At 41.9% G+C, this 13414-nt stretch overlaps 1 protein-coding gene across 4 annotated transcripts in view; it reads right to left on the bottom strand.

The window, feature by feature from the left end:
* Window positions 1-253: 253 nt before the first annotated feature.
* ptprdb (protein tyrosine phosphatase receptor type Db) overlaps window positions 254-13414 on the bottom strand; it is a 43776-nt gene continuing 30615 nt past the window's right edge. For all 4 annotated transcript variants that reach the window (XM_053328353.1, XM_053328362.1, XM_053328370.1 and 1 more), the window contains 10 exons: window positions 11355-11530; window positions 7842-7961; window positions 6820-6974; window positions 4854-5139; window positions 1901-2079; window positions 1676-1802; window positions 1046-1171; window positions 804-958; window positions 443-578; window positions 254-322 (listed from right to left, as the gene is read on the bottom strand). In XM_053328353.1, the coding sequence (XP_053184328.1) occupies window positions 254-322; window positions 443-578; window positions 804-958; window positions 1046-1171; window positions 1676-1802; window positions 1901-2079; window positions 4854-5139; window positions 6820-6974; window positions 7842-7961; window positions 11355-11530 (1529 nt within the window). The remainder of the gene's footprint in view (window positions 323-442; window positions 579-803; window positions 959-1045; window positions 1172-1675; window positions 1803-1900; window positions 2080-4853; window positions 5140-6819; window positions 6975-7841; window positions 7962-11354; window positions 11531-13414) is intronic.

Here is a 13414-nt window from a genome sequence, read left to right as displayed (position 1 = left end):
AGTTGCTTCTTCAGACTGACCAATGGGTGTGTTTGGGCTGAGGGTGGAAGGAAACACCCTTGTCAAGCAGATTGCTATGGCTCAGTTAGAGGTGCTGTTTCTGGGTACGGGATAAGCCGATGGTCCCCCTTCACTCTGCATGTGTGGCGATATCTTCAGAGACACATCACAGCCTAGTGCATTTATTCAGGCTGCATGTGAACCTATGAAAAGTGCACTAGGTAGGATGTGGTGTGAGAGACGGCCACTGGGTTTATGTTGCATAGTGATCAAAGCTTCCCAGGTACTCCAGACTGGCCCGGTAGCAGAACTGGTACTGGTCCTGTTGGAAAGCAGATGAATAACAAATCAAAATGAGATGGAAAAAGACAACTGTAGACAGAAAATGCATGAGAAGTGCATAGAAAAAGTAAGGCTGAAGAGTAACAGTGGGAAAGCTCACCTCTGTTTGAACGGTGGCAGGTCTCTGGGTGCGCAGCATCTTCACAGTCTGGAAGATGTCCACCACTCCCTCGTACCTCATCCTCTCCAGCACGATGCTCAGGGTTATGAACACACCAGTTCTCCCCACTCCAGCACTGGTGTTGGACAAGTGGAAACATATTAGTACTCTAGCACCTTTAGTTATATATCATAAACTACACTCATGTAAGGCTGCAACTAAAAAATGTTTGTCCTGATCAACAGTTAATAATTCAAAGATATTTGTATACTATGATAGAAGACTAAAGGGACCAGAGAATATTCACATTTGAAGTGAATTTGAATTGAAGTAAATGAGCAAGTATACTGACAAATCATACCTGCAATGCACAGTAATTGGCCCATCCTGGCCAAACTGTTCTTTAGTTTTGTGCACTTGACCAATGAAATCAATGAATCCTTCCCCTGACTTTGGCACTCCTTGCTCTGGCCAATCAGTGAACTGGAACTGGCGAACTGTCCGTGATTGGCCATCCTGGAGGAAGAGAGTGTTATATATATTCTTGTTAAAACCCAGAAACAGTTCAAAAAGTATACAAATGATGATGAACAGATTACTTACTCTGGCATCAGTGACTTTGAACTCTCGGAGGATGTATTGGGGCATATTGTACTCGGCCATGGGATCCACCACAAAGTACTGGTACCTGGCTGAGCGCTCTGCAGGCCAGTATTGGTGACACTTCTCCTGCAGGAGGATAGTACAGAGGCCTCTGTTCAGAGCTCTACATCACATCTGATAGATTTAATGTGTAAGGAGAATCATTTCTGGCTACTTTGTCATGAAAATGTCTTCCTGACTTGTGAAATCCATTTCTCACTCATTAATAGTCTTGTGCCAGATGATGCTCATGAAATATAACTCATATCACTCAGTTTCTCTTACTGTCACTATGTTCAGGTTGTTATCAATGTGCTATCCTTCTATACTTCTATCCTTATCTGAATGATGCTTGACATTGTATTCATTATTTCCTTTTCAAAAATATCTGTACTTACATACTTAACATTTTTTTTCCAAAATCATAAATATGCTCAGTTTCTTTGTAAAAGAGGATGCTGTTAATTAGAGTACACAGTGCATGTTGCTCTCTGCTGTTGAGGAAAGCTCAGAATTTGCTTCTAAAAATAACATGTACAATATACCCTATATGGTGTACTTGTTTACACTGGTGTGTGTGTGTGTCCATACCCGTCCCATTTCTCTCAGTTTGGTTAGCATAACAACTATGGTGGAGTTGTGTTCCCATAACATCCTCCAGTAGTCCTCTGTGGTCTCAGCCAGTGGGCCTTGGGTTGCTATGTAGGCCTTCTGCTGCCTACAAACACAAATAATTTTTTTTTCAAATAAATATGACATTCTTTCTGAAGACATAGGGAGCATATCAAAGAGATGTTCATTTCAGTTTTTTCTGACCTGTATCCATCAATGAAGCTGGCGTTGATATAGTCGGATCCCTCCACTCCTCTGATCGGCTGCAGACAGACACGAGTAGTCTCGTAGGGCATGATGTTCACCAGCCGATTCTTGAACTTGTTGCATGGCAGGTTGGCACTCACAAACCGTGATGTGTGGGCCTTGGCACTGGCGAGACGCTGGAATGAGAAACAAATTCATATTTTACCATATCATACTTACTGACATGTTAGGAAACTAAGAGGTAGTATTAGTGAGAGAAGCCAAAACACAATAAAAACAGATAAAAGAAGGAAGGGGATGGATGGAATAAAGGACAGAAGGAAAATGAAGTTCAGACAGACTCTAGAACCTCATTCAAATGTATTTAGCACAAGTCTTGGTTTTCCTCTGGCATTCTGGGCAACTGAAATTAGAAAATCAGCTTGACATGGCAGGCCTGAGGAGATTTAGTCAGACATCTTCAATTGAATAAACAAAAGTAAGGCAATATAGGGGGACAAGGGCAGCGGTAGGGAATGAGAGAGGGAATATAATAAGATGAACGAGGAGGAAGAAGAAAATAAAGAGTCGGGGGCCAGGAAACCACAAGGCCCCACACTGTCTCAATACACATATGTGAACCACAGTTGATCCTGCACTGGCAAAAAAAAAAACCCAACAAAAAACCCTGGAACACACACATTCATATGGATATGTGCAGACACAAGCACATGGTCTACAGTCGCTCTCTCACACTTGACCATTGGATGACATGGATTAAAAACAAAAGACAGAACAACAGAGAATAGGCAGAGGAAAAACCGCAGACTACAGAGGGAAACAATGGGGTCTCATGAACTGAGCCTCCACTATTGGTGGCTACTGGAGTGCTGTGGGAGAAACAGCAGAACCTTATTTTCTTTCAGACAGACCAAGCTGGAAAATCCCACACGCACTACAAGTTCACCAGTTCATTTTGGGTACTCAGAGCCTGGTTTCCAGTGTCAACAATGGTAACTCTTTGTCATTTGGTCTGGATTTGACTTATCAATACAGTCTGGCACACACAGATGACTTTTTATTAGCTTGATACATGCCATTATTTTCACCATCTGTGCTTGGATAACATCACGCCCTGTTGGCAACCCCTTTGAACCCATCCAGTAAACGTACTGTGAAAGGAAACAAAAACAGTACGTCTTAATAGGGTGCTGGATTACCAAAAGCTGCCAGAACAGCTCCTTTTCTCACACACATGCTAAAAGCTTTCTGTGATTTTATTTCAGCGATGCAACGCTGCTCTGGCATGAAAAATTCCATCCTTTCAGTGTTTTGTAGATGAAGGTGGAAAATGCTGTTTCAGATGGCACTCAAAAATGTCCCGCAAGTGTTCAACCGAGACAAAATCTGGTGACTGGGAAACCCTGGCATATGTTTTACATCAATATAAGGCTGAGAAAACAGTTCAGTGAGCGCTTAGTTCATTGTCATTCTGGAGAGAGCGATGCCATTAGGACAGGAATGCCAGAGCACAGGATGAAGGAGATTGCTTAGAGTGGCTTTGTGTTTACTTTGCCCTATGAGTGTCTGAGCAGACATAAACCATTCCATGAAAAAATTAAGCCACCTGCTTTCAATATATACCTGTATAGGCAAACTGATTCTCTTTTCACCCATCCAGGCCAGACAAGTCTGCAGAGGACTTGTCTGGCAAGAGGTATTCAGAAAATGAAAATAGCACTACTCATAACAATCCCTTATGTACTCACTCTTGCTTGTGTTTTTATATCTATGTTTGGTACCTTTGTATTCTGATCAGCTGCCTAAATGCTTGAAAACTTGAATATGACCTTTCCACAAGAGTTTATAATATGAACTGCAACGTCCTGACCTACATTACTTGGTGTTTCTGCTTATGCCTATAGAACTTCCACATCTATCACGCTTAAACCCCTCAGTAAAACTCTCTTACCTTGGATTCAAAAAGGTGCAATCCCATAATCCCCTTCAAATCCAACCATCCATACTGACTATATGAAACTCTCAGCAGGGGGGAAACTGTAAGATACTCTAACAGCCCTGGGAAAGACACTCAGTGACTATCAAGGTTCCAGGTTCTTATACTGTATATGATTGTGGAGAAGGTTCTTCTGAAGTTTTGTAAAAGTGAAGCATCTTGCTTTGGACCTGGAGTCAAGAATAAACTCTGAATGTCAAACGTTTAAGTAAACATGGGTGATAAGTGCTAGAGGAAGTGGAATGAGATGAGGTCCTTGACATCACACAGACATTAAGATACAGAAATGTGACCTGACCCTGACTATGGCAACTAGTTTAGAAATTGTTCTTGAGAGTATTTAATTTCTTTCTTTCTTGTCTTTCGCTGAAAAAAGCCCTACAAGAGTGGTGAAAGTGAACTGAAACTGTAAAGCCGTGGGTCAGACAGCTAAACAATAAGCTGAAACTCTTCATAAAGCTCCATAAAGCTGAGGGGAGCTGCAGAGTTGGGTGATTATTCTCTCTATACAAGTGACACATCTAACATTACATACTGATATTTGATACGTTGTTAGTATTAGAAAGTCATTTTAACACAGTTAGCACTTCAAGACACACTGACAATGGTTTTACAGAATACAGCCTCACCTCAATCTCCAGCCTTATGCCTATGATGCATTATACAAACACAAAACCATACTCTGTACTTTCTATGGGGGCAGGGTGGAGCAGTGGGTTGGGAGTTCATTATACTGATTTATTCTGCTAAAGTGTCTGTGACCAGGCCCTGAATACCTACAGTTCCAACTTCAGGGATGCTATTTTGTAGCTGACCCTGATGTCTGAAAAATGTAACTCCCTAGAGATCAGCAAAGTGTCACATTACTGTACCATCATTAATAGTTTTATGAACCATCATAAATCAGCTGGACCTAATTTTACAACCCATAGGGACATGGCAAGCAGTCCTCACCTTGAACTCCAGCTCCATGCCGGTGACATTCTCTCCAGGTTCAATCTGCGTCAGCCTCTGGATGTACGAGTACAGGTTCCTAGCGGGGACCTCTGTGGTCCCACAGGTCACGGCTTCCAGCAGCGCATCGTGAATGAAGATGTACTGGTCCTCCGTTTGGACCATGTAATTCCTCTGGGAGCGCATCAGCGTGACATGGCCATAGATGTCAATGGTCTTCTCATGCTTGATTCGCTCCGTCATGGCGTCGATCACAATGAAGCAGCCTGTGCGGCCCACTCCAGCACTGAGCCAAAGATAGGGTGAAAAATGGAAGCAGATGGTGAAGTGGTTTCCTCATATAACCTGGCGTATGAATTTTTGGAAATGTAATTTTCCTGAGTGCCAATGGGTCTTCGAACCTGGTCCAAATCTGGCACTGTTGCATATTTGCAAAAGCTCTAACATACTGTGCCTAATCAACTAAGTATCACAAAAATGCCAGCCAGCAATATTTCCAACAAAGGACGTAAAAATTGACATCAGTGATGAGTCAGCATCACCGTCTCACTGGCATTAGGAAGATATCCTCTCCTATCGACATACAATCCAGAAATATAATACATTTAGCTGCCTACCCAAACACTTTTTTGCTGTGCTAGTACCTAAATGGTGAAACACCCTGACCAAGCAAGTTCCTGCCAGTGAATGAAAACCTCTTTATATGGTTAAATTATTATCAGTGTGTATGTGCGTGTATGCGAGCTAGTGTGTGTGTGTTGTTCAGCTGAAATAGGATTTGGTCCATTGTCTGATACAGGGGCTGGTTGATATGTTAAGGAACATTATGATGGAGTCTTGCCGGGATAATTAAATTTGACTGATAATCCTGTTAGATACTCCATCTGACTGCTACAGAAGATTAGGAAGAGCTCCTCTCCTGCCAACCTTTTCACCCCCTCCCACCCTCATCTCTCTGCTGCTTTATCTTCTCTAAGTACCCATCGAAACACTCTCACACCAGCCCCACCACTCACATCGGTGTTTTTTTTTTTTTCAAGACTCCATTTTCTCTCCATTTACTGTGTCCTGGATTTGACCTCACCTTCTCTCTCATTCTGCACATATCTTCTCCTCTAACTCCTCGTCCCTTGCTAACTCTTTCTCTCAATCATCGTCTCAATCCCATTTTCTTCCCTTTCCTCTCTTCCTTGACATCTATACTTCTCTAAGTCTTTGCCCCAAGAGCTTCTTCTCCACGTTTCCCTATGCTACCCTCTATCTTCTGCCCTCCCACATCTCCTTCACTCCCTGGTAAGAGCAAATAGCAGCTTTATTCCAGCTTTGGAGCTCAAGACTGCGCCAAGACTGTAATGACAAGTTTCCAGAATCATCTACCAACCATCCACCAACCATGAACCTCCTGCTGCTCAGACAGCAGCTCATTTGAATATAAACTTCTGAACCCAGATCTACCACGAGCTTAAATGGTAAATAGTCAACAGTGAATGCTACTTATGGAAAATAGGGTTGGCATGGTGGCTGCTGTTGTTGTTAAATCTTAAAGATGATGGAGGTTGTTAAGGGAGGAATGTGGCAGTCTAAGCCAGTGAGAATGGTTTGGGGTTTGCATAATAGCAGGTCAATCTAATTTCAGTTCAGGACCTATGAATGATTTTATACAAGTGCTCTTGGACTCTTGTTGATTTTCACAGACTCTCTGGCTTTTGAAAATGATGTTGCCAAGTAAAACCCAAAATAACACATAAGTGTTTCATGATTGTACACACACACACACACACACACACACACACACACTCACACTCACACACACACACACACACACACACACACACACACACACACATACACACAATCAAGGACCAAGCTTGTTTTCTTTTTGGTCAGAGACTCCTGGCTTGCCTTTCCTGGCAATTTTAAGAATAATTTTGGTACAGTGGTCTAGGTTAAACCAGCACACACACACCTGCAATGGACAACCATGGGTCCTGCGTCTGGAGGGTTGCAGGCCTTGACCCTGCGTAGGAAGGCCAGGAAGGGTGTGGGGTGTTCTGGTACCCCATGGTCTGGCCAGGCTGTGAACTGGAAGTGACGAACCTCACGCTTCTCATTGGAGCCACTCTGGATGAGCAGACAGACAGAATATTAAAGCATGAATCTGGAGTTATTCTATTTTGTTTTCTTAATGTCATGAAATTAGAAAATCCCACAAAAAGACCAAAACCAACAATGCTCAATACCTTCTGACTTCCATACCCTGCCTGTGACATTCACCCCCAAGCCCATTTGTTCTTACTGAAGATGCAAGTCATTACAATAAGTCACATCATATAGTTCATAAAAAAAGGCCAATTGATTTCCTAAAATGGGTGGTCACTGTAATTTTTAGTGCTGTAGAGAGTATTTACAGCAGCAGGATGACTCAAAATAAATACAATACATGTTCATGGTAATGAAAGAATGTGTCAGCTAGATAAATGGTGTGTCTCATTGATGTGACAGAGCAATAAGATATATCAGGCTTTAGATACACATTAGTAGAATCATTTCATTGTTCATTTTGGTCTTTTCATGAATGTGATGACAATAAGAAAAATATTGAATCAACAATCCACAGCTAACACATTCATGAAACTAAACACTATGAATGTATTGTAGGTTTATTGAACCTAACAGGTGATACATTTTTGATAACTGATCATTCAAAGAAAAAAAAAGTTTATGTGGTACATCACATAAACGATTATGTGATGTACCACATTAAATCTCACTGGAATCAATCAATCAGTCCATAATGTATGAAAAAGTGAAAAAAATTAAATCTGTGTTTGTGTGGCTTTTTGTTGCATTGGTATGAAATGGCAACAGAAACAAGTGTAAATACACAAATTTGTATGCATATATATATTTAAACAGATCAATATACACACACACATATAGTACTTAAGTGCAAGACCCCTTTAAACACTGCTGCACAAGTCATTTTACCTTGTAAAGAGCGAAGGTCCTGACAGAGTAGGTAGCCAGTTCCACTGTGTCAAGCAGCGTGACCTGGATGAGGCCGTAGGTCTCTGTGCCCCGCGTTGGCCAGTACTGATCACACTTCACCTAAAAGGGAAGAGGGCAGAAGATGTGAGAGATGCAGAGCAGTTTGTATAGGTGTACAGATTCTTGTGAGAGAAGGAGAAAAAAGCTGGCTTGGGTGCATGTGCACGTATACAGAGCCAAAAATAAAGAAAAAGAAGAGGGGAAAGTTGTAGCAGATCAGTGCGAGAGTTTGCACAATTTAAATAGTAATGTACGGAAAAAAATGTGCATATGGATACGATTCAGCATTTGAAAGAAGTTTTATTAAGTGTGTGAGGTGAAGAGTGACAGAGAAAGACAATTGGGGGACAGAGTGTTCTGCTTTCTGGGGTTTGTGATATTGCATAAGTTACTTCAAATACTACAACGATCCATCACAGAGGTGGAAAAGCTAAGTGATACCTAAAAATCAGCTCTCACATATGTCACACTGTACATCACCCTACAATCCAACCTCTACAATCCAATCTCACAAATCCCTACAAAACCACGCCACGCACACCAAATCCCAGCCTGCCTAACCACCACAACACCTTGAATTCCCCTACATCATGGGGTCATATTTGTAGTTCTTCAGCTCAGCATCAGGGACCACAGAGGAGAGGGAAAAATCCCAGAGGAGAGGAGAAAAAAAATGGGGGGGGGGGCTTGGCAGAATCAGGCCAAACCAAACGTTATGTGCTGATCCCTCCAGTCCTCACATCAAAGACAGCAGGGAGCTCAGCTCAGCTGCTCTGCATTCCACTGCTCCAGACTGGGGATTATACATTTTGGCCTGGGACGTTCAGGCTGTAATTACAGCTTTTCAACTGTTGTTTTCCCACCAGACCTTGAGACACTGTGGGGACAGGAATGGCCGTCCACGTAGGGGGGCCAGATCACTGCCAAAGACTAAACAGGATCGCAGTACTGTACATGCCTTGTGTGAGGACCATATTATCCAGTGATATATAGGCAAACAGCATAACTACGCCTTGTGTGGTTTGATTGGTGCTAAAAGGAAGGATGCTGGCAAGATTCCCACAGTGGGACCATCTGCGATCATCTATGTTGTTAGCGCGTAAACGCATAATGGCATAATGTTGAGAGGTGTTAAATTACATTAAATCATGTCCTCCAACAAGCCCACTACCCCCTCAAACAGTCATTTCGAAGGAAGTGGGCTGATAATAAAATACATTCAAATTGCATGTTTAAAATGATGTTGTAACTATATTACTGAATTACGACAATTCAAATTTAAGCAGGTATTCAGAAAATACACATTAATCAAGTTTATGAGACAGTTGCAGGCTACTGCCTACAGTAAGAGACTCTGCAGTCCTCTGCTCTTAAGTAAAACAGCAGAACTATAATAATAGTTTCTCATAATAGTCCTCGTGATAATGTAGCCAGCATGTAAAAAACGTTTTTCTTTAATGACTACATCCTGTACCGTATAGCTACTGGAGAGGAGAAGAGAAAAACAGTTGTGGGTGTGATCATGCAAACTGTAGACATTAATGTGCTCTGTTTCTGAACTGCAGTGGTTACAATAAAAAAAACAATTCAGACCAAGTTAACTATGAGTGCCTTGTGGTGAGTTGAATAACATTTCAGCATTCTCACTCAAAGCACTGGCACAGAAAAACAGGGGAAAACAGCATAAAAAAAGGCACTGAATAGAGAAAAACGGGTAAGGAGAAAACCATGTGAGGTGAGGTTGCATTTGAAAAGGGATTAGCAAAGGAGAGAAAGAGAGATCTTGCCTTAGAGAAGAAATAAGAGGGCATCTGAGGGTCAAACAGACACAACAGAGACAGTTGGAAAAAGTTGAAAAGGAAACAAGAGTTTTTAACACAAGGCACAGGTTAATAGGAAAAGAAGCACAGATGAGAGGAAAGGATCATTTTCTGAACAGGGCTCCGGACATAATTGGTTAGCACTTAATCATGATTCATACCTCCAGCCATTCTTGTTCATTTTATTCTTACATGACATTCTCATTACATTGGATTTTTACTCAAGCGCGGATTCTGTTAACAACGGCAAAGTGCCTTGGAGCAAAATGATTTTCTAATTCATTACCTAACCCAATTTAGGGGGTGCTCGTAACTCCCCCAGGTCCTACTCAGCATTGTACTCGATTTTATTCTACTGTATTCTATTCAGATCAACAACATGCCACTATTCTGTATCCTGGCTCTACTTTCCCTTATTGTGATCCCCTCATTTAACTATGGCACTTTGTTTTTGTCATCATAATGATGTTGACTGCTTTTTGCTTTATTCTAGAAACTATTTTTGTACTACGTGACGTACTGTATCCTGGCTCTTCCTCTTCTGTCCTCTTGTAATCCTTTCTGTCTTGTTGAATCATCTGAACTTTACTGTCTTCTAGTATCCTAAAAAAATAGCGTCCTGTCCTACCCTTGAAAGTCCTGTATGTTTTCACTGCTGTGAAAACCAACAATCCCTGATCATATGCTACCCTTTCTTACTACTTGCCACCTTAGTCAACCTTAATCTCTCACGTCCAATTTACCTCTATCCTAACATTTTTTAATCCCTCTAAAGACCTTTTCACATTATTTCCATAATTTCCAGAAATGTCCAGTAACACGTTTGCAGATGCAGCAACCAGGTTTGTAAAAAAAGACAAAGCAGTCTACTACTAGCAGCAATACCATTGTAGCTAAGGTGGCGCTGTTTAATAACATTTCAGCTGTTCTATGTGCTGTCGTAGAACATCCAGTTACACTTTACAAGATATGTCATCGCGGTTCTTTTGAATGCTGCCAAGCTCCACAACATTTCCACAGAAAACACCTAAATTGCATTGAAGGCTGCTAAAACTTAACCCAAGAAATAAAGCAGCCTGTTATAGGCCATAGTCTTTGCCAGTAACCCACTGTCTAATGTACAGTAGCACAACACAATGTGTTTGTGTCCTTAAATGATGTTTTTGGTGCACATTGCAAACACTTTTGCAACCTTTGAAACCTTTGCTAGTAAACCATGGAAAATGTGTTTACCCCGTATATACTTTTTGTGAATTACTTGACCCTAATCTATGATACCTTACTCTGTCCTACTCATATGTTACCTTACACCACTAATCTTCATGACAGTATGATACCCCCATCATGGATTCCAATCTGTCCTGAAACCTCTCTAGTTGATCTTATTGCAGGTTTTGCCCATCTTGATGCTTGTACTTAATACCGATATCCTTATCAATACCTTATACTTGCTCATTCCCTATTCCCTAACCTATTACATCCTTCTACTTCCTCTTTTGTCTGAGTGCAGTGTATTCCATCCTCCTTTTTCCTTTCTCTTCTTTTGGTCATCACTACTGTGTCATCTAAGCACTGTGCTACCCTGTCTTTGCTATCCCAAACTTTGATTGTTTTTTCCTCCCCTCTTTCTTACCCGTGACTTCTCTTCCAGTTTGGTCATCATAATAATGTTGGCTGTATGCTGCTCCCAGACCATCCTCCAGAAGTCCCCAAAGGTCTCAGGGAGGGAGCCCTGAGTGGCGATGTAGGCATTCTGACGGCGGTAGCCATCAATATAGTTAGAGTTGATGTAGTCACTGCCGGGGACACCTACATAATAAGAACAGAGTAGAAATTACGGAGGGTGGAGGAGGAGAAGGAATTGTGATGAGCTGTAGTTGTAGGGATAAACAGATGGGAACAGATGGATGAACAGATTGATGCTACTGATGCTGAAATACACTGCATTCTTTCATGTTTGTCCATCATGTGTATGATGAATGGCATTAGAGCTGTATGTCTAAGCACTGATCACTCAGGAGCATTTTTGATGAAATTTTCTTTGCAGATGAAGCTGATTCCTATTCTGATTCACTGTGAAATAATCTATATGGATTATTTAAAGACTACTGCCATGAAAGCAGTTTTATGTCCCAGTAATAAAGGGTGTGGATCATCTGAGGTCATGGCAGGGAGATTAATGTTTTCACAGGGCCCAGCGTCCTTTGGTGTTGGATTGTTCAGCCGTCTTGTTTTATAATACATGCTAAGACGATCATGGGCCTAATCTGAGTATACTCTGGATGTGTCGCTTTGAATGGCAATATGACTGTAAGGCCGTCTCTGTGTAAGACTCGGCTGACACTGCTTGTCCTGGAAGGGATTGTGTGTGTGTGTGTGTGTGTGTGTGTGTGTGTGTGTGGGTGCGCGTGTGTGCCTGTGTGTGTGTGATGTGAGAGACCGTCTGTGTGTGTTTGATTTAGGATCAGTCCTGCTCATCTGAGGCCTAATACCATAATCCCAAAAATCACTGAGTCACAGCTCAAACATGCACACATACACCAGAACGCCAAAGTACACACACAGACACACACATAAACATGCACGCTTACATTCAGCCGTGACCCGATTCTGCCGAAGTGGGACACAAAACTCCTTTTGAATCTTTTGATAGCAGTTTACGTTTACAGTAAAAAAGACATAAGTCAATGAGCAAACAGGAGACTCCTGACAAAAAGAAACTCCTGCAGCTGATTCTCTTCTAGGAGCTTATTTTATGAGCACAGCTACGACTTGGTCCTGTACAGTCATAAAACCCCAAGCCACTATCGCACACACCACAGACACACACACAAACACATTTAAATGACAGAGGAATATGGGGTGTTTATACAACGTATTTTAAATGGGATGGGGACAGACGGTAAGAAGAGCTTCTAACATATGTTTATCAACCTCAGTCTTTAAAAGACAGCTTGGCTAAACGCTTTGATGTGACAAACACACACTTCTAGTCACTTGGTGGCTACACTTGCTTGGCAGGGAGTGTGTGTAATGTGTGGGAGCAGAAGTGCATATCTGTAACTGCATGTGCTTTAAATCTATAGCAGAATATGTGTGTGTGCACGCTTGTGTTGCTTGGAAATGCTAAAGTGTATATATGTTAACTAAGCTGAAAGACAGACAGACAGCCAGGGCTCCAGGACAGGCGGGGGTGGAAGGGCTGCTCACACATGCTCTGCCCAGATAAGGCTCATCTGTTTGGGCTTGGCCTCCCACTGCCTCCCTCTCTGCACATTGGAGCTGCCAGTTTCTCTGCCTCAGGTCTTTCCCGGCTGAGGTGGGTGAGTGTGCTTCAAAATGCACACTGAGAACAGGGCTGAGACTATTTTTTCTTCTAACTATAGATCGTTCAAAGAGACCAAATCAAATGGACGTTATGAAAATATATCAGCAAATGACAGTGAGACGGTCATGTGAGAGACCATATCAATTGCATGATGTGGTTCCAAAAATGTAGTGAAGCTCCATCTGATGCAAGCATCGTGCTTTGTATGTTTAGCTTGAGAACTGGCAATGAAATGTGTCTTCGGACGGTTAATAGGACCGTTAATATCCCATTCTTCCGCAGCTTATCACACACACACACACACAAACACACACATACAAAAAGCACTCAAACACACTTACAGTATGTACATCTATACTTGTAAT

The sequence above is a fragment of the Scomber japonicus genome, chromosome 2 (genome assembly GCF_027409825.1).
Source record: "Scomber japonicus isolate fScoJap1 chromosome 2, fScoJap1.pri, whole genome shotgun sequence".
NCBI lineage: Eukaryota > Metazoa > Chordata > Actinopteri > Scombriformes > Scombridae > Scomber > Scomber japonicus.
Note: the sequence above shows the minus strand (reverse complement) of the source record. Positions and strands in the feature narration are given on the sequence as shown.